Source organism: Pteropus alecto, unplaced genomic scaffold, assembly GCF_000325575.1.
Source record: "Pteropus alecto unplaced genomic scaffold, ASM32557v1 scaffold109, whole genome shotgun sequence".
In the NCBI taxonomy this organism is placed as follows: domain Eukaryota; kingdom Metazoa; phylum Chordata; class Mammalia; order Chiroptera; family Pteropodidae; genus Pteropus; species Pteropus alecto.
In genome coordinates, this window is record NW_006494608.1 from 6,348,828 (window position 1) to 6,374,192 (window position 25,365).

Here is a 25,365-nt window from a genome sequence, read left to right on the forward strand (position 1 = left end):
ACCTCCCCAAGGCCAGTGTGGCAGGAGGGGATATGATTAATGCAACTTAGGTAAGTTCATTTAAGCAGCTCCATGGGGATAGTGGTTTAAGTTGGGAAGTTGGAAGACTGGCAACAAAGATAACCAATTAGCAGACTATAACTCCTTTTACTGTGAGAGAAGGAAGAAAGACCTGGTACAGCCCATGGAAATGGGGAAGAGACACTCAATATACTAGGAGGTGAAACCACAGAAGTTGGTCCCTGACTGACTATGAAGAAGGAATCTGGAGGGTAACTTCCAGGTCTCTGACTTTGCTGACTCAGTGGGAGTGTCTTCTCCCCAGGAGAGAACATGAGAGGGGTTGAGTGCTACCTTCTGGATCTGTCGTTAGCCCCCAGGACACCTAAGTTGGAACTGACCTTCTTGAAGTTGGATATTTGGGTCTGAGATACAGGAAAGGGGTTGCAGTTGGAAATAAGGTAAATAAGCAAAAATTACAAGATATCAAAGGAAGAACACTTTTGATATCTATAGAAAGCACCAACGTGGTGTGGATGGAGCATAGTGAAGAGAAGGCAGTGGAGATAAAAGTAAAAGACCAGGTCATGCAGAGCTTTCAGCTTCAGAGTTTGGGGTTCATTCATAGGAATATTTTTTTTGTGGTAATTTTCCAAAGAAAATAAGACCCCTCCCCCCAAATATTTCACCCCACTTAATGTTTAATGGCAAATGTACAGCTGCATCCAGGGGGTTCCTTCATAAGTGCTGAGCACAGCTGACCCAGCTCCACCCCCTTGCAGCTGCTCTGCTGAGTCAGGCCAGTGCTCCTGTCGACCCCACATGATCGGACGTCAGTGCAACGAAGTGGAACCTGGTTACTACTTCACCACCTTGGATCACTATATCTACGAAGCGGAAGAAGCCAACTTTGGACCTGTAAGCAGGGGAGTGCTTGACAGGTTGATAAAGCAGTGTTTGGGGGGCAGTCAATGGCATATACACATTTTGTAAACAGACCATTTAAGAAGTATTCTGTCAGTGAGACCAAAGTATGCCTTCCTGAGAACAATCATATTTGAAGCTAAGTAAATCTACAACTCCCAAAGAGACTTTGGAACATTGACTAATAAGGCTTTTGGTGTTTGGGAAAAGAGGGTTTGGCTTTTGGGGGGTTTTTCTTCCATTCTTCGCTCTACTTATGCTCCAAAGTTATTGTTGATCTAGTAAATACTCAGAATATGGTTTCATTTTTCCATTGCCATGGAACAAGCCATCCCAAAATTTGATGGCTTAAAATGTATGTCTGGCACTTCAGCACGGATGGCTGAGGCAGCTGGCAGCTGGCTGGGCATTTTTCTCTGTGAGACTTTACCAAGCAGCTACCCTGAGCTTCCTCACAGAATGGTGGGGCCGGGATTGTAAGACTTCCAGCATGGTGTTTAGCTCTAAGGAGGAAAAAACTGCTCAGTCTCAAAGTCTGAGCTCAGACATTTCAGAATGTCATTTTCTTATATTTTTTTGGTCACCAGTCACAAGGCCAGACCAGAGTCAAGGGCGAGGTTACATAGGTCTCACCCCTTAATGGGTAAAGACTCACACACACACATACAAAAATAAAGGACTCAGTTTTTGGAGATGACTAATCACAGGTATTATATATAACCCTGTGAACAAACTCAAGTGCATGCTGGAGTTAAGCAACTCAAATTGGTCAATTCTCAATCTCAGTGACAGAATGAACTCATCGGTAGTTTTCATGACCATATCGAGTTTCTTCACTTATATATGGAGCTCAAAACAAATTCTGCTGAGAATGACAGACAGAAATAAATCCACTAGATAGTGGACTAACCTGGTAAAAGTCTGTGAAATACCTCATCACTCCTAGGCTCACTTACAACAGCATTCGGGATGTTCTCTCTCCTTCCATTATGCTCTTTCCCATGGCTACATCACAGAAAGTCTGCCCTAGGCTTTTGAGTCCCATGTCCAATGTCCCAAGATTACCTCGACCACAAAACTAAAAAGAAACCAATTTGCTGTTTATATACCAAAAACTTTTTACAATCTACTGGGAAAATGTGACTACAAAAAATAGGTATAATATCTACAGTTTTGGACCTTTGACTGCTTTATTTAATTGAATTGCATGTCAAGGAAAGCCTAAGGACTGTCTCCTTGTCTTCAGGGGGTCAGCATCGTGGAGAGGCTGTATGTGCAGGACCGGATTCCTTCCTGGACCGGAGCGGGCTTTGTCCAAGTGCCCGAAGGGGCTTATTTGGAGTTTTTCATTGACAACATACCATATTCCATGGAGTACGACATCCTAATTCGCTATGAGCCACAGGTAAACCCTTGGGGGAACTAGTGGGAATAGGACTGAAATTAGTAGGGGAAAAAAAGCCTTTTTTCTATCGGATACTCTTTTGGTGAAATTTGGAAGCTACATTGGAATAGAAGAACTTCTCTCTGACTTTCTAGCTTCCATGGAAGTGAAAATATACATTTTTCTTGAATTCAGTTTCACAGACATCTAGTGGTCTCTTATTAGACACTTAACCTTACTGAGAACCAAAGTGGTGACGAGAATGTCTCAGATCCTCCCATTGCCCTTACAGCCTCCACTGCCCAGAAACAGACACTCCCCTAACTGTAGTAAGAGGCCAAAATTGGAAAGTGTAAGAACAGAGATATGGAAAGTGTTTTGAGAGTCGTTCCACATAAATAGGTAAGGGTATGGTTGGGCATGCTTTCAGGAAAAATGCCAAGATCAGTAAATGAACTTGGACTCTATATTGAGAGGAAGCTATTGAAAGGTTTTGAGCAGGGAGATGTCACTCTGAGCTATATTTTGAGAAGGATAGAAAGGGATGTTGAGAGAGGCAGGGAGAGCAGTTGTTTCAGTGTCCAGGTGAGACAGGATTAGGGCTAGAACTGGGGCGGGCAATAACAGAGGAAATGGTAGAAGGAAGAGAAATGCAAGCAAGTGTTTTCCATTTAAACTTGGCAAATGCTCTATCGGGAGAGATCTTGATAAAAACAGGCAGTAGTGGGCCAGTGTAGATGGTCCTTCTGATTGATTGTTTCTTTTTCTAGCTACCTGATCACTGGGAAAAGGCTGTCATCACGGTGCAGCGACCTGGGAAGATTCCAACCAGCAGCCGATGTGGTAACACAGTTCCCGATGATGACAACCAGGTGGTGTCCTTATCCCCTGGCTCAAGGTCAGTGTGACAGCTCAATAGAACTAATATGCAAATTATTTTTTTCTGGTCTCTTGCCTTGTGAGCTGTACAGTTACCATCTCAGAGCCAGAGCCAAACCCTGACTATTGACTTTCTTCCTTCGGAATGAGCTTTGATTGATTGTTTAGATATGTAAACTTTGACTTTTGTTGTTGTTCTCTTTCGTTCTGGGGCAGGTATGTCGTCCTTCCACGCCCCGTGTGCTTTGAGAAGGGTGTGAACTACACGGTCAGGTTAGAGCTGCCCCAGTACACCTCCGTTAGCAGTGTGGAGAGTCCCTACACACTTATTGATTCAGTAAGTGTAAGGTCGGTTCTGGCCTGTGCAGGGAAGGCTGGGTGGAAAGTGTTCCTTTGCTTCCCCAGAGAATTTCGTGGGGGGCTAACACTGAGAGGCTAAGCAGAATAATTTTTTCGTACCTCCAGGGTTGTTTTGCTTATATATTTTAATAAAACTCCACCCTCTGAAAAGGATTTACTCAATCTGATTCTTTCTGAAAATACGAAGTATCTTAAAAATGACATTTCAGAAACCATCAAACTATGTAGGGCCTCTCTAAGCTTTTTCTGGCAAGAATATTTTAAGAATGAGAAAGTTTATTGAATGAATCTGATTTTTCCTTTTCAAGAGTCAAATAAGCATTTTGGGTTTTTACATGTTTACTTGTTTTAACTGGTGACACAGGACACCACTCACAGTAAGAATACTTTGCTGTTCTTGTTTCTTCATAGCTTGTTCTTATGCCTTTCTGTAAATCACTGGACATCTTCACTGTGGGAGGTTCAGGAGACGGGTCGGTCACCAACAGTGCCTGGGAAACCTTTCAGAGATATCGATGTCTAGAGAATAGCAGAAGTGTTGTGAAAACGCCGATGACTGACGTTTGCAGAAACATAATCTTTAGCATTTCTGCCTTGTTACACCAGACAGGCTTGGGTAGGTATTAACTGTAGCTGCTTCTGCCCCTTCTTTCTTGAGAGCCAAGGGGACACTTGGCATCACAAGATATGTTGGAAGGCATCCCTATAGTTCTGTGTTAGGCAGTCAGCACAAAGGAAATAGTGTCTCAACTACAGTTTGTCTTTATTTTTTTAAAGAATACGTATTGATAGAGCACCACTGCAAATGCAGTCAGTGCTCAAGAAACACACAACAGATGACTAGGGGAACAGTCCATGAGGATGCAGCATTTCCATAGGCAGGGTAGGCAGTTGGGGTAGTATCAGAGGAGCATCACGTAACTGAAATTTGTTTTTCTCTTTGAAAGGTCGGACCTTTCAAAAGTCTTAGTGACCCCGGAGATCACTAAGTTTTGTCTAAGGTCCTGTGATATTTGAGCTTTGAAGGCGAGGGTAAAAAACCCTAATAACTTTCCTAGAAAAACTGCTTGTATCTGCTAACTCTGTCTCCTGGTACTTCCCTCCAGCTCATCATAGGAATAAGATTGTTTCTCATGGGAATTCTGAGTAAGCCCAGGTAGTAAAGGAGGAAGGATTGGAGTGAACCCAAGGGGAGGGATGGGCCAGGTGTGACATGTTGTACGCAGTTTCTTTGGGTGGAGCAGCTGCTCTATGTCACAAATTCTGGCCTCTCTTTCCCCTGCAGCTTGTGAGTGTGACCCTCAGGGCTCATTAAGTTCTGTCTGTGAACCCAACGGAGGCCAGTGCCAGTGCCGGCCAAATGTGGTTGGAAGAACCTGCGACAGATGTGCTCCTGGCACCTTTGGCTTTGGACCCAGTGGATGCAAACGTAGGTTAATCAGAATTGTAATGTATTTATTCAGATTGTCTGAGATATACTGGTGTGGGTTCCATAGCTTCCGGAGGCATTGCTTCACTTTGGAGGTTGATCACGCGAGCCCATGAGTACTCTGAGCTGGGCGTGAGGGGTGTGTTTGCATTTAATGAGTTTCTCAAGGTGATTCCTCGGTCACCTGTCTCTTCAGCTTGTGAGTGCCATCTGCAAGGATCTGTCAGTGCTTTCTGCGACTCCATCACCGGCCAGTGCCACTGTTTCCAAGGAGTGTATACTCGGCAGTGTGACCGGTGCTTACCCGGGTACTGGGGCTTTCCAAGTTGCCAGCCCTGCCAGTGCAATGGTCATGCCGATGACTGTGACTCAGTGACGGGGGAATGCTTGAGCTGCCAGGACTACACCACGGGTCATAACTGTGAAAGGTATGTGGCCGGGGCCTCTCAAAAGTAAAGAGAAAGAGATCATTTTTGGCTGAGCAAACAGCGTCTTAGGGAAATCATGGAATGAATCTCCTCTGGACTCCAGATGGCTCATTCATTTCTGACCACCTCAGTATTTTCTAGGAACTCATTCCTTTATCCAATACATATTTAGTTTCCACCTTCTGTGTGCCAGGAACTGTTCTGGGGCTGGGAATGTTGCAGAGAACAAACCCGAAAAGAACATGCCTTCGTGGAGGGTCATCCTAGAGGTCACCGTAGATCTGTACAGAAGTCATCTCTGTCTCAGCAGGTTCTGGCCTAGGATGAGAATTGTGAAATGTTAATGTCTAATTTCAGTCACAGAGTAAAAACCCAATCCGAATAAGATTAGTCATTTTAAATAGCTTTGTTTTTCTAAACACTTTATGCAGCTACAGTTTCCAGGAGACCACAGAAAATGTGCAAAAGTCGATCTATTCTCCTGTCAGTAAATATGAATTGGATAATTATTATGGATGCAGAGCACTGCACTAGATGATAGTAGGAATACGACATAGAATGTGCTTCTAATAACATTACAGTCCCACTCAGTAGATAAGAAATTACTTGCCATGAGAAAATGGCATGCCGACTTACACTGTTCCTTAAAGCCAGACAAGCTATTAGAACCTGCTTTTTTTTGGCGTACTGGTCTCTACCTTCCATGTCAATAAATTTTCTCTTTTAATATCTACTCACTCTATAAGATTCGTGTTTTAAAAATCTCAGCAAGTGCTTCAGTTAGCACAAAAGTTGTTTATCAGATGAAAGAGATTGTTAGTGAAAAATTAAATATGTGATTATGGCATGAAGATATGCATGGAAGCAAATGTGTGGCTGTTGGCTCTATGCTAGAGGGTGTTCAAGAATCGGGAGGTTCCAGTGATGATTCTTTTGAGTAAAAATTATTCCTTTCAACCACAAATGGCTGTATTGTAAAAGGATCACAAGGAAACAGTTATACAAGAAATTAGTATGTTGCGCCATCTCTTGTTTTCTGCATTAAGTTTTCCATTATTCTTTCAATGGGAAATGGAAAATAAGTTTGAGGAAAAGAGGAGCTGAGAGTAGGATGGGGACCACAGTAAACGAAGGTGGATGTCTACATGCCAGTTCGAAATCAGCACGCTCCAACACCCCATGGGAATGACTTGGTTGGTGTTTGTGACTGTTCTTGGATTTTTCTTGTAAAGCATTTTGATTTCTTGCAGGAGAATGAGAGGATGTGGGAGGAAGAAAGATGTTTAGCCCTAGTTTGATTCTACTGTCTAATCTGAGCCAATTTCTCATCATTTTTTTTCCTCTTTCTAAGATGGTATCAATTTAAAAAAATGTTCTAGGTTCGGATTGTTCCCAAAGTGGGAAACAGGCGGGAGGCAGGAAATAAACACTCATTTTCTTTCGTGACTTATTTGGGTTTATTTCACCTAGAAAACTTTCTCAGAAACCATTGTATGAAGTTGCTTCATCACCACCAGTTCCCCAGCACATGACCGGGGAACATGTTCTTGTATTTTGTCTGTGTATTATTAAACAGAAGGTTGATTTCCTCTGAACATCTTTCTCCTATTTCTTCACCACCCCCATTTAAAAAATATTACCTTTGCCTCAAAAACAGACAAACAAACGAACAAAAACCCACCATGAAAAACAATGAGAAGTCCTTAGACCCAAGTTCTAGGCCTAGTTCTACTTCTAACCTTCTTTATTACCTTGGGTGAGTTAGCTCACCTCTCCAAGTATCCAGCTTTCTGTTGGTAGAATAACTAGGTTGGATTAGATGATCTTCAAATTCCTTCAAGCTCTTATGTTATAAAAATTAAAAAAGTAACCCAAGTATCATTCATGCTGAGAAGCTGCATGACAGTCAAATAATTCCTTGCTAAAAGTCAGGAAGCTGGATTCAAATCCTGCCTCATTACTAACAAGTTGTGAAAACCTTGCAGATCACTTAACCTCCCTGGGTTCCTTATCTATGAGGAGAAGAGATGGGACCTGTTGGGTTTGGGAGTTGATAAATAACATCCCTCCTCACTGCCCAGGTTCAAAACCACCTGAGACAGACATGAGAGTCGTATAGTTGGAGAACATCCTTATCAGCTCTATTACTGGTAAAGGCTGGGTTACAGAACATGCCACCATGGGCTTGCTAACATGTCACTCTCCCAGGCAGAGCCAGGGACAGACAACCACACCCCACCGCCCAAATTCTTTAATGCAAGGCAGGAGCCAACTAGAATGCTCAGGGCAGGCAGGCCGCTGATAGGACCGTAGGGTACACTTAGGAAGATGTGCCTCTTCCTCTGGGGAAAAGTGAGGGAGGGTCCAGACGAAGCCAGGGGTGTCACCCTAATGCAGTGGCCCTGAAAGTATGATCCCAGAACAGCAGTATCATCAGCATTACCTGGGACCTGCTAAATCAGAAACGGGAGGAGCTCGGTGATCTGTGTTCTAACCAGACCTTTCAGGGGATTCTGATGGGAGCTAACGTTTGAGAACCACTGCTCCAATGGAAAGTCCTCCATGTGGACACATGAGGAATGGGGAATGAGTATTCTCAGAAAACATGGTTTCTAAGACTTTCTTGTGACAGGTTTCTCACCACACTGGCTCATGGCCATCTCTCTTCTGTGGCTGATGTAGGTGTTTGGCTGGTTACTATGGTGACCCCATCATTGGGTCAGGAGATCACTGCCGCCCTTGTCCTTGCCCAGATGGTCCTGACAGTGGACGCCAGTTTGCCAGTAGCTGCTATCAAGATCCTGTTACTTTACAGCTTGCATGTGTCTGTAATCCTGGATACATCGGTAGGTAATGTGGAGACTCTTGAAGGAAAAGAGGTGTCTTTATGAGTTAGTTGTTAAGAAAATAGATGGAGAGCGAACCAATTTAGTTTAGTTTTTATAATCTTTAACTAAAAGTGAAGGGAATCTAAGATGTTCTATTCCTGTTTGGTATACGAAGGAGAGTCAATTCTTGAGTCTCTGTGATACTGTTACAGTACGGAGCAGGAGAGCAAGCTCGTTTAAATCTATAAACGAATCCCTGTGAACACTGTTCTGTTTTTCAGTGGTAGAAAGAATAATTTACATTTGACTTCTCCCTTCCTTTATCCAACTCCTAGCAGAAGTCTCAAAGTAGTGAAGTGGCCCAACAGTGGACAAAAAGAAGACAAGAATATCACCTAGGGGGTCCTCACATAACTGAATCTGTCAGTGCTAGATACATTCTTCATTGCTGTTATACTCACATTATCGGTCAACACCCAAAGAGTGTAGCAAGTTGTGAAAATTAACCCCTTTAATTTCATCCTTGATGCCACCCTTTCAAATACTAGTTAGTTAGGCTTATCCATAGCTCCATAAACATTTGCCTGTAGTTTCAGGATTTCTTAGACAGGGACATTGGTCATCAGCAAGGACCCATATTTCAAGTTGCTCATGCAGGAGCAGTGATTTTTCAGTTAATATAATCCTTGGATTAGGATTTAAAACCAAGCTAAGTTTTACCGTGTTAGATCATTGTATAGTTCCTAACCTGTCCCATCCCTGTGTGATGAGAAGCTGAGGTCTCATATGCTGGAACTCTTAAAGCTGTCCATGCCCTGCTGTGGCCTTGGAGCTGGGCTGCCACAGTGTTTCAGATGACAAAATACTTTCCCCTCACAACTAGAAGCCTGTTTTTCTCCCCTGAAGATGTGTTCACCCCAGGCTCGGGAACTAGGTGAGGAGCACAGCACAGCCTGGGGTGACTCTCCATGGGAATGTGGATGGAGTCAGTGAGCTAACTGCCATTGGTTTTATTGGACAATAGGTTCCAGATGTGACGACTGTGCTGCAGGCTTCTTTGGCAATCCTTCAGAAGTTGGGGGGATGTGTCAGCCTTGCCATTGTCACCACAACATTGACACGACAGACCCAGAAGCCTGTGACAAGGAGACTGGGAGGTGCCTCAAGTGCCTGTACCATACAGAAGGGGAGCACTGCCAGCTCTGCCGATTTGGGTATTACGGGGACGCCCTCCAGCAGGACTGTCGGAGTAAGATGCATATTCATTTTGCCTGCTCGTTAGAGTGGTTTCCACTTCCTTCTACGTTGGGGGATCTCATTCTGGTATTTATTTCCTTTTGGGAATATACTTGTTCAGAGAGGTAAAATTTCACTTTTGACAAAAGAAAGATGAGACTGATATTTTTTTTCTTTGCATCCTCATTTTCTAGCAGGACTGAAGTCTCAAGGCATAACTCAGTGCTTGAGAGACAACCAAAATGAAAACCTTTGTAGCTATCCCCATGATAAATGCCATTTAATAAAACGTGTTGATTTTATGTTCTGCCCAGGAACTGTGCTGATTAGCTAGGACTTACAGATCCTAACAACCCACTTTTCTCCACACCTTTTCTCTGTCGTCAATGGACAGAGCCTTCCAGTTTAAGGAAAAGAAAGAAATAACACCTCTAAAGTCTCTCTCTCAGAACTCCTTATTTCTCAGCCAGCATTTCCTCCTGCCACTGTTGGAACCCCTCAGGCCCCCATCTTGTTGATACAAACCCATGAGGAATATTGAGGACCAACAGGGCTGGATTCCTTCAAGCCTTCCTAGCTTAAAGGGCTTCTGCCCATTCTGATACATCCATTACGGCTGCTCCCTGCCAAAAGTTTGAAATCATTAGATATCTCAACTCCCATGGCATGTTTTTTATTATTTCCAGTTAAATTCTCAATTTTAAAATGATAAACCAGTAGCTTATTAAATCTGCATATTTAGAAAATACTGCTAGGCAGAACATGTCATCGTGCATGTCCACTCAGGAAATGTCAGAACTGTGTAAAGTAAAACATTATCAGAACTTCTGAAGAACAGTTGTAAATTTTTTTTTTTAATGCCTCCATTTCTTCCCCTGCTTGTTTGCATTTCCAGATTGAAATCTGGAGAGGGAAAATCTTAGCCATTGGCATATAGCTTTCGCATGGCCTATACATTCTATGAATGTGACTATGTAAGTAAATCTGATTGTGGTATTTTTCAGAGTGTGTCTGCAATTACCTGGGCACCATGCAGGAGCACTGTAACGGCTCTGACTGCCAGTGTGAAAAAACCACTGGCCAGTGCTTGTGTCTTCCTAATGTGGTTGGACAGAACTGTGACCACTGTGCGCCTAATACCTGGCAGCTGGCCAGCGGGACTGGGTGTGACCCATGCGACTGCGATGCTGCTCATTCCTTCGGGCCATCTTGTAATGAGGTGAGACGCTATAGCTGGTGTGAGGCTGTCATGGCATAAAGAAAGATGCCTTTATGGGGTTCAGGTGACAGCTGTTTGGTGCCTTTGCCCCAACTTGTGGTCGCGGCCTTGCCCCAGGCCACACAGCTTGGCAAACACAGCACAGACTGGATGTCAACCCTCACTTGTCCCCCTCAGCTGGGACTACATAACCATGAATGGAGGCCCCATCTGATACACCCAGAGCATTTTAACATAGAGCTCCAGCTGCAGACTCACATGAGAATAGACAGGAGTGTGCTGTTTCTCTTCAATCCCTGGCTGCTGAATCAGACTGTTTTCTTAGCCACGCAGCCTGAAAGGAACAAACAGCCATACTCAGCATTGTAAAAACTGCTTCTGTTTCCTGACATGCATTCAGAATGAAGGGCTCCCCATGGCAGGTGAGTCCCAGGTGGCCTAGGCTTATTAGGGATTTGTGAAGAAACATGTAAATAAAGGGTAATATGCTCTGGGCCTCTCCAACCTCTGTCACAGGAAAGCAGTTAGGAGATGCTGGCGTGGGGCCCTGAGCAACCTCTTAGGTAAACAGCTCAGTCCCACTTCACCCAACTGGCAGCTGAAAAAGAAAGTGCAGGCTGGCTTCTGCCCTGCAGCCCACTTGACTGAGGTCTGTTTTCTGGCCGCAGTTCACGGGACAGTGCCAGTGCATGCCTGGGTTCGGAGGCCGCACCTGCAGCGAGTGCCAGGAGCTCTTCTGGGGAGACCCCAGCGTGGAGTGCCGAGGTGAGGCCGTGGCAGGTCTTGGGTTGTTATTGGATCGGAATGGAGGGAACAGATGTCTGCAGGAGGTTTTGGAAACCTCTAAAGTACAGTGCAAATTAATTTGTCTGTAAAAACCGTGTTTAATTACAGAAGAAACTCATGCTCATTGTTTGGAGGAAAAAATCTTTAATATTTTAGCCCTATAGAAGTGTGGGTAGTAAAAAGTGGACCCCCTCATTTCTCCAACTCCATTCCCTAGGGTGACCTTTGTTTCCGCCCAAACACACATATGCACCACACGCACACACTCAAAGTTGATTTTTTAAATGCTTATAACCAAAATGGGCTCATATTAACCATGTATTTCGGTAAATTGATTTTTCCCCCCTGTGAATAGTATTTTGTGGACATCTTCCTTGTCAGCACATGCAGAGCTAAGTGGTTGTTCTAGTAAGATCATTTTATTCCAGTGTGTCAAGTACTCTGCTGACAGTTAAAACCCTCAGCATTTGTACTTTGTGTAATGTCCCCACAAAGGGCGTTGTCATAGTGCCTTCGTGCACAACAAGTCAGATAGATGACAGGAGCTCCAAGTCTGTTAATGTGAATAAAACCCAGATTCCCACTAAAGCTTATGATAAAATAGGACTGGAGGGAAAACTTGACATTTTCATAAGAATAATAACTTGTTAAAATCATATGAATCACAAGGATTACTTAATTTTTGTGCTTTTGCAACTTTTTTTTTTTTTTTACTTGCCAGATTACTTTTCAGATCTTAAAGTAAAAGCATTTACAGAAAAGATTTGAATAGATTGTTTCTGTTCTATTTTTGTATTCTTTCCTATTTGGGTTTTCTTCTCTACGTTTTAAGTTTATGACTATGAATAAATATCTTCTGTAGTTACATATTTGTTCTTTGATATATTTTCTTTGTTACACTTCTGAAATTCTAGGTCCCTGTTAGACTCTAAATTTTTAAAAAAGAGACCTTTTTCCTTTTTGGATACAACTGTAGCAAGAAAATAACACAGATCAAGTTAGCAGTTCATTCCGTATCTCCTATCAAAGATCAGAAACCTAGATACTGTGTGTTCCTTCAAAGGACTGTCCCTTAACAGTAGGAAAATTTTAAACAGTGGACAAGACCAGAACAAAAGGCATATGATTTGTTTTTCCAATTGAGGCTTAGCCAGAAGGATTTGAACCAACATCTTAGATTAGATTCAGATTTGTTCCACAGAGGAGATGATGTTTGCTGTGTCAATAAACAAGTGCTTTTTCATTCATCATTCTTCAGTCCAGATGTTGGTTCTTAATGGGAGCTGACTTTCTCACTTCCATTAGAAGGGCTGTGATATTCAGTGCACCACTTGCTCTAAGATGTCTTCTTTACGTAAAACCCTGCTTGAAATATGGTTTCTCCAGAGTTCTTACACTATTCTGTTAAATTCCTCAATCTTGTAAATGCCCTTAATGCCACAGGGACTTGATTTTTCTCCAGATAATGATTCTATCATTGCTTATAGCCTGATTCTATCAGCATGTGTCATTGGAAAAATTGCTTTGGCTGCCAAGCTTTCTGACCTTTTGCTCCATCTAAGCTTTGTTAGCATGAAAGGCCTGTTACCCAGAGTCAGAGTCAGAGAATTGTTCATTTACTGATCAGAACTTTACTCCTTACCCTTTTATCTTTTCTTAAACTTTCAGCTCTAAATCTGCCAGAGAAATTGTGGCTTAAAGGAACAGTATCAACTTGTTTAGGCCAAAAGCTGATCACATTTTAGAAACTTTGCAAAGAGTGAAATCCATGGTATCAATGTTTAACAACCTCTTCGTTCATTTTATTTAGAAGAAAGGTCAGCCTATTACGTAAGAAAATGCTGGGACCCAAATGTTTTTCACACCCTGTGGAAGAAGCTCTTAACTTACAGAGAGAGTGAGAATTGACTTGACAATGGAGAGTCATCGCTAGCCACAGGGCCTTCTGTATGCAGGATGGCAATAGAAGCAAGACCAGTATGATCGAATAAGGGTAGAGGCAAAAATGCAGAAGCAGATGGAGCTCAGGGCTCTAGACGTACTGGAATGTACTCACAAATGGAAATGGGGGGACAAGAACTTGAAGGAACTGTGTCCAGCGATCAGCAGGACAAGAATAGGTGTCATCTGCAATCAGATGGAACTATGGGGAGAGAATATGACCACTTTTCTCAAATTATGTAATTAATTGCCAAAGAGTCTTCGATTTCAAATCTTTCAGTTGAACAGGGTACAAATTTAAACTTTCTAGCACCACCTCATTAACAGTAAGCTTACAGAAAAACTTATGGGAAAAAAAATGTAGTTATGTAAAAGACAAATGAGTTGAGCTTCAAACTTATAAATTGTTGAATGTTCCTATTGTCCAGGCGAGTTGGGACTCTTGGCCATGCCAAGTCTGAACAAGCCCACCACTGTGCTGGGATGGAGAGAGAATCTCATCCACCCACCACCGAATGTGCCAGAGAAATTCTCAGCGTAGAGCTCTGCGATGTGCCCTTCAGGAGTCAGAGGGTCACATTAGAACTCTTTCTGTCGATTCATAGATAGCAAAGAGCCCCTGGCTCTTGGGAAAGGCCGGTGTCTCTTAAACTTAGGCAAATTGGAAATGTGGAGCATGAGAGGGAGGCTCTGAGTAATGGCCATCATGTTTGCTTCTCATTTCAAATTGTTTTAATAGGGAACTTAAGTCCATTTCTTCGCTTACACATAAATTTTTAGAATACTTGTATTTTCTCAGCCTGAGATTCCTTTACAGTCACCCACCTATTCTTTATTTATTGTCAGTGTGACTCAGGAAATCAGATTTAATTTGATTCTTTAGAGAATCACAAATACTCTTGTTAGTAGGTGGAAGCCTTGTCTTACACAATCCTAATCACAGAACGTGGCCCCAGAAGTGCTAGGCTAGACCAGAGGTGGGCAAACTACACTCATGTGCCAAATCCAGCTCAGTGGGTCAGTAGAGTTTCACTGGACACAGCCATGCCTATTTCTTCTTACATATTTTCTGGGACTGGCTTCATGCTGCACTACCAGAGTTGAGTAGTGTGACAGAGACCATATGGCCTGCAAAGCCTAAATATTTACTATCTGGGCCTTTATAGAAAACATTTGCTGACCCCTGGACCAGACAGCCAGCTCATTTTTGCAGGTAAAATCATATTCATTCTCCACCTTTCATTTCAAAATCAAAGTTATATTACTGAGGCGAAAAAAATGTGGGGCTGGGGGAAGTCGAGGATATAAAAAAAATAGAAAATCACATTTAAGAAATCAAAAAGTATTAAATTTCTCTTGCTTTTAGTAAAATAGAAATACCTAAGTAAAGTATCAGTAAACCTTTTCATATGATAGCAAACCCTGGAGTCCCATGTTACTTTGAGACAAGGTCCATGGCAGAAGAGAATAAACCCTGTTTGCAGATTGTAGGATGTAGCACTTTCTCAGTCCCCAGGCAGATTTAAGTTTCAAAAGGAAAGGTGGATAACCGACACAACACTGAGTACTGCCCATTGGTGGACACAGCAGAGAAGAGCTGCCACCTGAACGGGAGGCACCCATAGGCTCTCTGGGGAAATAGGTTATGTAAAGTAACATGATGGTGGGAAGCGGAAACCAAGTGGTGCTGACCTTTTCAGCTGTCAGAAGAGGCAAGACCCTTAGGAACTGGAGTTGTTCAGCAAAGTTTCACAGAAAAGGTTAGCTCTAGTGTCCATTTACTGAGAATCTGCTGCATGCTGAGCACTGTCAGGGATATTATAGGCATATTTAGATTTTATCCTTACAACAAACCACTTGTGAGGGTAAGTATAATCTCCATTTCACAGCTGAGAAATCTCAGGCTCAGAGAGGTTAAGTGACTTGCCCAAAGACAAACCACAAGTGAGGGCAGAGGCGGGATCTGAAGTCAGGCCTGGTGGATACTCAATGACTGTGACATTTAGAGAGAGGAAATTATTGTCTTGGCTAAAGGAAGGGGGCAGGGGATGCCCTCAGGAAACCATCTCACTGGAGAGTCATGGAGAGATTTGGTCTCACCAGTCTCTGAAAAGCCTTGGATGCCAGGCCATTGAGGACGGACTTTCTTCAATGGGCAGAGGAGGTCTGAAGAAGGAGAGAGAAGAATATAAAGAAAGCAGAAACGTTATACTGACTGATAAAGAGGTACATAGGCTATTTCCCATTCTGCCATTGACTTGCTGGTGTTTTCCTCTAAGCCTCAATATCTATGAAATCGGGCAGTAGTCCTCGTTTACCTACCTTTCAGAGATCCTGTTTTAAATGATGAGAAAACAGCATAGAGGAAACCTATTAACCACATAACTAAAAATGTATTTACAGATGAAGGTGGAATTCTTATGGCTCATTAAAATGGTTACTGTCTCCTTTTTAAAATGCTATTTTTCATCTTCATGATTTATTTTTCCTACATATACTCTCCTTTCCGAGAGAAAGTATTTGATCCTCTGCCCAATAATACCTTTTCTTAAAGCAACGCTGAGCTGCAGGTCCACCTGGACTCCCGTTCCTTTCCCTAAGAGAGGAGAAAATCCATCAGACCTCATTGCAGACTGCCTGCAGAGTTAGTTTACAATGTTATAGATCTCAATGAATGTGAGAGATGTTTAGAGAGTCTCCTTCATAATTTTAGCGTCCATAATGTTTTCAATTGTCAGGTGAGAACCAGCCTTTCTGCTTCAGTCAAAAATACCTTAGGGGGTCTTTTTACAAAGTCGTAAATGTAGGCCTTCTTGTGCTTTCTTCCCAGATATTGCCATTAAAGAAGCAATTCTGGAAACTCAATAGGCAGGAAAGGAAACACATGTCCACAGGAGCTTTAGCAGTTTCCCAGCTTCAGTTTGAAATTAAAACCTGATGCATGATAGAGTAGCCATTTGGTATCCTTCCAGAGAAAGTCCGGGATAGACTTTTTCAGTGATGAAACCATAATTCAGCCATCTATGAAATCGGACTCTTTACTTTTCACTTGAAAAAAAAAAGGAATGCTAGTCAGTTCAGTTGTCTTCTGGAGAGAGCTGAAGCTCTGCTGGCTCTTCAGAATGCTAGTCTTAGAGGGACAATGAACAGGGTCCAGAGATCAGCAGGGACAAGAATAGATATTGTCTGAAATTAGATGGAGCTATGAGAAAAGAATGTGACCACTTTTCTCAAATTATGTAGTTGCCAAATATGCCTTTAATTGCAAATCTTTGAGTTGAAATGGTTTTTGAAGGGCACAATTTTATACTTTCTGGTGCCGCCTTATTAACAAGATACTTATGAAAGACTTAGTTCATAGCTAAATATTCTTATGGGAAAAAATGTGGTTATGTAAAAGACAAATGAGAAAAACCTTGATGGGAGCGCACTTGCCTTTTAAACCCTACAGTCTGGGGCCAGTCAGTATCTTCCCCCTCAAATATGTCCGTGAGAGAATGAGAGCAAGACATGACTTTACCAATGAAACGAATAAAAAATTATTAGAGAAATTAAAAATAAAGTTAACCTATGCACACATTCTTTGTCCCAAGCATGAATCCAATGAAAACCTATTTAGGACTGAACTAAACTGTACCTTTGCTTTATCTACGAAAAGAAATCATTTGCTAAGCAAACTAAAAGCATGTGCAGCATCTGCCTCAGTTGTCCCAAGCCTACAGAAGATGATAAAGTAGGCACAGGTCTACAAGGGCACTTAGACCCTAAGTAGGCTACCACTGGGGCCCTCTGGGCAGGAGCAGACTGAGAGCATCATTGATTACAAAAGGGATGAGGATCTTACATAGGTCCTTAGGTTTGTGCATCAGCCTACACTGGTGGACTTCCAAAGTCATGACTCTGCTCCAGCTCCACACACACTCTGTCACCCCTACGTACACACATTAACATACAAAAGAATGCTGAAACAGCTGAGAAAGTAACACAGCCAGTACTCCTCAAAATATTGGGTCTAGTGACCCTCACCATCAGCATCACCTGACAACTATTATACAAATTCTCAGGTCCCTGCCCCCCCACCCCCAGACATACTGATTCTGAATCTGGAGGTGGAGGAGTGGAGAAGCAATTGTATTTCATGAACCTTCCAGGTGATTCTGTTGCATGCCTACGTCTGAGAGGCTAGGACCTAGATGACCCAGGTAACTTAGCTTTTTGGAAGACGACTGAATTTTACCAGATGATACGGAAATCCATTCCTAAAGTCCAAACAACATAGCATTCAGACACAGTGTATCTAAGTGCCTTCCATTCTCTTGATCTCAGAAACTGATGAAGGCAGTGTTTTTCCCAGGCCTTTCCCATTATATTTCTGGAGTGTCACTAGTTATTCCACTAGGAAAAAATTCCATGACAGATGAGTTTGGGATATGACTGGGTAAAAAAATGTGAAAGAGTTTTTACTGCAGACCTCTGAGTCTTTAATATGTTGGTGTTTTTTTTGAATCTTCGAGAGGAAGATGTAGAATTTCCTGAACCTACTTGATTGTGGAACCCTTATTTCCAGGAACATCTGGAACTAATGGTCTAGAGAACACAATTAAAGTTATCCCCAGCTCACCTAAGCTGCTTCCTGATCCATGAGAATGCCCCAAAACAACAAAGGAAAAATGAAACATGCCTAAGTGCCTAGAGAGAAACAATAGGCTTAAGGGGAAAAAAGGTTTAGTTTTGAAAACCCAAGGCCCCAAAAGAAAGTTATATGTTTTATTTTATTTTATTTATTTTTTACTTTTTATGGTGACATTAGTTAGTAAAATCCAGTAAGTTTCAGGTGTACACTTTAACAGTAAGGCATATATATATTTCATTGTGTGTTCACCTCCCATAGTTAGCTTTTTTTCTGTCGCCACATATACGTTATATTTTAAATCCTAAAGGTTGAGAAGTAGAATATTCCAAACTTCAATTTTTTTAATAATCATGGTTATTTGTAAATATGAAAAGATAAAGATAAGGAAGTCCACAACAACTTTTTTCCCCTTTTATCAAATGGAAATGTGACCAAGCAACACTGAGCAGGAGACCACCCGACACTTGCATGGATACAGAAATAGGAATAACATTATTGAATGCTTACTATGAGCCAGACGCTCCTTGTAGTACTTAAGAATTAATTTATTTCATCCTGAAAACAATCCGTATGAGGTAAAACTGTTGACTCAATTCCCTCACATAGCTGGCGTGTGGGGAAGGTAGGGTTCACAGACAGGCAGCCTGAGGTCACAACTTGTGTTCTGACCACAACACTGTACTACTTAAACTTGCTACTCAAGAACTTAGAGTATAATTGGCTAACAAAGGTGTTGAAAAGAAAAACTAATGAAATGCTACAGGCCGCAACATATCTTTCTGGGTTTAGAGGATAAAGGTGTTGCGAGCAGCTCTCAGACTATCAGTGAAATTGGTTCTGGAAGTTATTTCATTAGAAAGTCTTTCATAGGCAAATCATAGCTTTTTACCCAAGAAAATGTTATAAAGATATTTGAGAGAGTATGAATTTGGTGTGCTTTGTCACAGTTGACATTTTTAGGAGGATTATTTTCTTTTTTAGGGGCATGTGAATGTCCTTGCATGCCTACCAAAAATGAGGTTAGGGCCTCATTTGCATGATAGATGCATGATAGCAAAGACAGCTGAACTCCAGTTTTCAAGTTAACCCTGTGCTCGGTGCTGAGAACGGGAAAATGGTTTAAGATGTACCCCTGCCCTTGGAATCCTCAGTCTAGTTAAGGGAAATAAGATTCCGGCGGGAAAGGGGGGTTGTTTTTGGTTTTGTAATTTTTTTATCCCCACCTTTTCCCAGAAAGGATTTAAGGCCAGAGATAAGATTTGTGTACAGGCTTTTTGTTCTTCAAACACTATATAAATACTCAGAAATGTCAAGTGTTGATATAAAAATGAGTTAGTTGCCTAAGATTTGGGACTCTAAGCCAGGGTTCAGTGACACAGGCGATGTGACAAGTAACGTCGGCCACAGTCCATTGGCCAATTTTACTCTGTACCATTGGGCTCTATGTAAGATGTCAACCCCTCTGGGCCAGTGAGAGATGGGTCTTGAATGGATCCCCATGTTCTTTTACTCTGACATTTTATGAACTTGTGCTCTTAGTCTGGGGTGGTTATCACAATGGCAGATACTCACAAGTTAGATTACACTTAGATGAAAGGCTTTGAACTAGATAGTTAGAATTCCCGTGATCTCTTTCTGATTTAGATTTCATTTTATCAAGTTTATTGCATTTTGCCAAGTATTCATTCATCATTCTGTTTTGTGACAGGGAAGGGCAAGGTATGTCAGTAGCTGCTGTTAGTGTTGTATCTTAGGCCAGATGCCTCATGGCATCAGAGGTCACCTGAATTGTTTGTACTGGTAGGATCTAAAGGGAAGTCGAGTAAGAGGAAGGCAGAAGCAGGATAGAGCTTAAGAGCACAGTCTAGAGTCGAAAGTGCTAAATTTAAATCCTGGCTCAGCCATTTCCCTGCTGTGAGACTTGGGGCAGGTAACCTATCCCACATGGTTATTGTGAGGGTTAAATGAGATGATTGATGCATGTAAACCATTTCTATAATGCCAGGCACAGTAAGTGTTAACTTTTAAAATAATTATTGTGTACTATTACTATTATTGTTAAGAAGTGGTCAACAAAGGTTGAGGTAATGCATGGTTTAGAGGAAGCTGCTACAGTCTCTATGACAGCCATTGGTAAATGGTCATCAATGGTTGACACCTTCCCACTGTAACAGTGATTGAGGTTTGTGATCTAGTAGATCAGCTAGCATTGCTGTTTTCCTTTCTAGCCTGTGACTGTGACCCCAGGGGTATTGAGACGCCACAGTGTGACCAGTCCACCGGCCAATGTATCTGCATCGAGGGTGTCGAGGGTCCACGCTGTGACAAGTGCACTCGAGGGTACTCGGGGGTCTTCCCTGACTGCACTCCCTGCCACCAGTGCTTCGCTCTTTGGGACATGATCATTGCTGAGTTGACCAACAGGACCCAGAAGTTCCTGGAAAAAGCCAAGGCCTTGAAGATCAGTGGTGTGATCGGGCCTTACCGGGAGACTGTGGACTCAGTGGAGAAGAAAGTCAATGAGATCAGAGATATCCTGGCCCAGAACCCAGCTGCGGAGCCACTAAAGAATATTGAGAATCTCTTTGAGGAAGCAGAGTAAGTAGTTAATGAGTCTGAGTAAGAATTCACAATATTATTTCAACTTAATAAATAAACAGCAGAGATGTCTTGGCACGGTGCTTCCATCAGGAGGTGTGGTTAACCCTGTGAGTGAAAACAGATGCTGGGCCTTTTATTTTCCGGCAGTCTTTACTCTGGGCATTTGGGTATGTGAATGTTGGTACATCACTGGGGACCAAAATCGTGGAGGCTGCAACGTAGAATGTATGCATGTTATATTCACAGGTCCTCTTTGCAAATAGTGTTCTAAGAACAAGACATTTGGAGACAAAGGATCCATAACAAAGTCACAGCTCAGTTATGCACTAGGCTTGTGAACGTGAATGACTCACTTATTCCTAAGCCCCTCTTCTCTCCTGTGGAGGAGGAGAAGATAATACTTGCCTTTACTTTACAGAACAACAAAAGGATTGATCTACGAAATGGATAATGTAATTGCAAAAAAACATTATAAATATAAATTATTATGTTTCGCTACTACCAAAGACACTCCATTACCATAATAAGAATGCTATTTCCAAGTTATTTCCACTGCTCAGCCATTGGTCCACCAGAACAGTGCTTTATTCATCTAATTATAACATTTTTCTACAGTGGAAAATCTTCTTAGCCCTTCCTTAGGCAGTCATCTCTCTGATTGGATAGCGTTTATTTTGCCAATGAAAGCAGAGAGAATTGAGCTGAGTAATGCCTAACTTCGCAGGAATCATTTGTCTACTATTTCTCCTAGCCTTCTCTCTCCTGCTGTCAGTCATTCCAACTACCTTCGCAAAAAAAGGAGCCCAGAAAAACAGCACAATAAGTTCTAGGCCGAAAGACAAAACAGAAAAGGGGGTGAAACATTTGAGTTTCCCCAAATGCTATGTTTTTTTTTTATTACAGACTCGCCATTTGGCATGAACAAGGGGACTGTTTCATAGCTAAATCCTGTACACTGGGGTGATTTTACATTATGACAATGTTATGTCCAGAATAACCAGACCCAACTTGAGTGCTCTTAACCAGGAGACAGTTTATTAGCCGGCGGCTGTCCTTGCAAAGGAGCAGCCCCGAAATGCCAAGATACAAGGTTTTCAAGCCCCAAATCCCATTCCTCATTCTGTCTTAAACACAAAGGTCCATCTTTCTCCTATTCACTACCTGTCAACCCACTGGTCAGGTGTGCAAGTGGGAAGTACAGAAGCAGAAAGCTTGTGTTAGAATGTTATGTTCCTATGGGTGATTGCCTATGTTCCCATGGACAATAGCCAGTGTTCCCATGGGCGATGGCCAAACAGTAATTTTCAGCTTATATACAATTGATTATTTTTCATGCCACGCAAGCAAGCAGGGTTACACAGGCTAAAATTGGCAGTTAGCGTATGAGCTCATTGTTACAAGTTTCATGATTAACAGAATGTGGTTAGGGGTTCCAGAAACTAGGCCTAAGTTATAGACTTCCTTTGTCCAGTTTCAGGTTTTAATTATTCTTTAACCCTTTCACATTTCAGCAGGCCATCACAGACAAAACTAGAGTAATTTTTTTTTTGTAAGATGGGACTTTAATCAGCATCTCTAAGAAGCCAGATGGACTTTTCATCTCAACTCTATGTATGAGAAGCAAGAAAGAAACAGCTGACATTAGCTCAAGTACCTTGTAGAAAGTCCTTCCTAGGCCTTCTAGATTTAAAGCAACTGGTCCCTTGATTTCAAACTTCAGGTTTTGTGCCCAGGACCACGCGGTTGACCAGGGTGTTATGAAATGTCTACATGGGGCGATAATGCATTTAATGAGGAATTTTACTTCATCTAAAAGACTGTGGTGCAGCTCAGCCTCCTAACACATAACAACATTTTGGAAGGCCGTGGTCTGAGTGCAAGCCCATTTAGGAAATGATTCCTGGCCTTGGTCTTATGCACCTAAGAGAGAAAAAAAAAATATGATATCCCTTGAGAGCCTGCCAGAAGAGAGATTACATTCCTCAAACAGCTCTGCTTCTACCCTCACTATTCAATTTACAGTCAGAGAGATTGTAAGCATCTCTGAAAAACTAATTTCATTAATCTTTTCTCAACACGATATCCGAGGATGCATGTTTTAGAATCTAAAGTGGCACTATTTAAAAATATACAATGTTAGATTTGATTATTTTTAATTGAAACATTGTATGAGACCTGAGAAGAAATGAAAGCCTTCTATGAATCAACAGATTAATAAGAGCAAAGCACAGACAAAAGAAACTACATTATAATAGCCTCAGGAAAAGTCATTGGGTTTATAAAATGTAATTTAACCTACAAATCCTTTTAAGTACTTTTTCTCTGAATTGGGTCATGGTATTATCTCAGCCTTAAATATCATTTTTCTAATGGCCCCCAACCTTTCAACATATCTACATTTTCCCACTTTTTTATACTAGTCTATCCCTGAGAAAACAATTATATTCAATTGGGTGACCCAGTGATACCCAGAGTTATGGTCTTCTCAAAGATTACTTTCACTGTGATATGTACACACATGCATACTGTGTATACCAGTAGATCCCTAAAGTCCAGCTTTGGAGATACGAAGAGACAGAACAAAATGCAGTTGGGTTTAGATTCAGAATGAAATATTGTCAAAGCTCAATGTTTATCATGTTTCATTCTCAGTGGATACTACCTTTTTTCTTATGAAAAATAAAAGGGTAGCTTGTTGGTAGACGAGGCTCCTTACTTAAAGGAGGGACTGCGTATAAACTGAGTGACTCCTGCTGTCTTCTTGCTGGCTATGGGGCTTCCTTTCTCCATGTCCCATCTTGCAGGAGATCCCTGAGGTTCTCCTTCAGGTCAGAGCATTTTTGGCAGATGGCTGGGAGGCATAATTCTACATTGGAGTCACGTCCTTTGTATTTGCGGGAGTGTATGGGTTTTAAGCTGCTTACATACAGAGCTGGAACTTCACACTCTGGACCCATGCTCATATTACAGAAATTCGGAATCCTTCAAATGGCCCATCTGCCCCAACAGAGCCAAGTGGTGCTTCTATGTTTTTCCTCAGTCTTTGAAGAAAAATTGTTAGATTTAATATAGTCTCTTAATGATAAGGAGAATAAAACCAGTACTGAGATAAATTGTTACCAACTACTTAATTGGTTTGAAATTACAGAGTAATGGATACAGTATTAGTAGAAAAAGTAAAATCGAGACTTCAAAATTCCCCTTTGGTTTATTTTACTTGGGTAAACTTACCCTTCTCTTTACAGGAAACTAGCCAAAGATGTTATGGAAAAGATGGCTGAAGTAGAAGTGAAATTATCTGACACAGCTTCACAAAGAAACAGCACAGCCAAAGAACTAGACTCTCTACAAACTGAAGCAGAAAGCCTAGACAACACAGTGAAAGAGCTTGCTGAACAATTAGAATTTATCAAAAACTCAGACATTCGGGGTGAGCATTTTTTGTGCAAATACTCAGTCCTGGACAATGGATTTAACCATCTGTCTAATCTCTTTAATATAGTACTTTAAGAAAAAAAACCCAAGTGATTTCTAATAATCTTAAAGCTTTTCTCATTGAATCTCTGGCACAAATGAAGATTAAAGTCTCCATTTCATAAACGTGGGACCTGGGCCACAGAGAGACTGAGAGACACAGCAGAGGTCCCAGGGAGTGAGCAGCCATAATTTCATTAGAAAGTCATCTGTTTCCTGATTTTTTTTCACTTCGCAGTTTAACCTCCTTGACTTTTCTTGAAAAGGGGCTCATTTAAATAGTTAAGAAATTAAGTTGATAATTCTGCAAATCCTTTTACATTCAAGAATATTGCTTGGTCGGGAAATAATTTTGGCCAATCCTTCATTCATTGTTATCATAGGCTATATATAGGATCCTCCCCCAAAAAGTAAAAGAAAGTAGAACTATGTCAGACCACACTATCCATCCTGTTTAATGCACGATTGCTTATTTTTTTGGCTAAATCCTTAAAGCCAGAATGTCATGTTGTTTTATGTATATAATACTAGGCCTTTGAGTGGATCTAAATAGTTAAATGACTGAGAAAGGGAAAAATTAGCTGGACTTATGATCTATAGGCTGCCTGACAACAGCTGTTTAGAAGTAACTGGAGGGTTGCCTGTGTAGAAACAACATCTGCATGGTTGACTTAATTTTTCATCCAGATGTTTGGCATCATCCAGAGCCCAAGTAGGTGCTGATGGGACAAAGTATATTTATTGATCATGAAAGTTATATTTCTTCATAAAGATTTCATTTCTTGAATTTTACAACAAAACCACACAGTAAACTTAGTGCCGAAAGACACCAAATACAGACATGGCTTGACGAGGAGAGTGAGTACAAGGGGACTAACTGTGGGTAACTGTACTTCGTGCCCTAGGAGCCGTGGACAGCATTACCAAGTATTTCCAGATCTCTCTAGAGGCAGAGGAGAGGGCGAATGCCTCCACCGTGGATTCCAACAGCACAGTGGAGCAGTCGGCACTCACTCGAGACAGAGTAGAAGACTTGATGTTGGAGCGAGAGTCCCAATTCAGGGAAAAACAAGAGGAACAGTCCCGCCTTTTGGATGAGCTGGCAGGCAAACTACAAAGTCTAGACCTTTCGGCAGCTGCCGAAATGGTAAGGTTGGGGGTTTGGCCTTAAGGCTGTCTATCAGTGGTATAGGAGAAAAAAAAAAACTCTGCTTTGTTTTTAATGTTGTTCACTTTGCAAATG

General features: G+C 41.8%; 1 protein-coding gene across 3 annotated transcripts in view; it reads left to right on the forward strand.

The window, feature by feature from the left end:
* The window catches only part of LAMB1 (laminin subunit beta 1), a 66,377-nt gene that overhangs the window by 30,777 nt on the left and 10,235 nt on the right, over positions 1-25,365 (forward strand). For all 3 annotated transcript variants that reach the window (XM_015599501.2, XM_006925354.3, XM_015599502.2), the window contains 14 exons: positions 783-918; positions 2,171-2,329; positions 3,079-3,206; positions 3,404-3,524; positions 3,959-4,163; positions 4,833-4,976; positions 5,173-5,404; positions 8,087-8,250; positions 9,257-9,481; positions 10,473-10,687; positions 11,356-11,452; positions 20,276-20,645; positions 23,894-24,078; positions 25,028-25,269. In XM_015599501.2, coding sequence (XP_015454987.1) covers positions 783-918; positions 2,171-2,329; positions 3,079-3,206; positions 3,404-3,524; positions 3,959-4,163; positions 4,833-4,976; positions 5,173-5,404; positions 8,087-8,250; positions 9,257-9,481; positions 10,473-10,687; positions 11,356-11,452; positions 20,276-20,645; positions 23,894-24,078; positions 25,028-25,269 — 2,623 coding nt within the window. The remainder of the gene's footprint in view (positions 1-782; positions 919-2,170; positions 2,330-3,078; positions 3,207-3,403; positions 3,525-3,958; positions 4,164-4,832; positions 4,977-5,172; positions 5,405-8,086; positions 8,251-9,256; positions 9,482-10,472; positions 10,688-11,355; positions 11,453-20,275; positions 20,646-23,893; positions 24,079-25,027; positions 25,270-25,365) is intronic.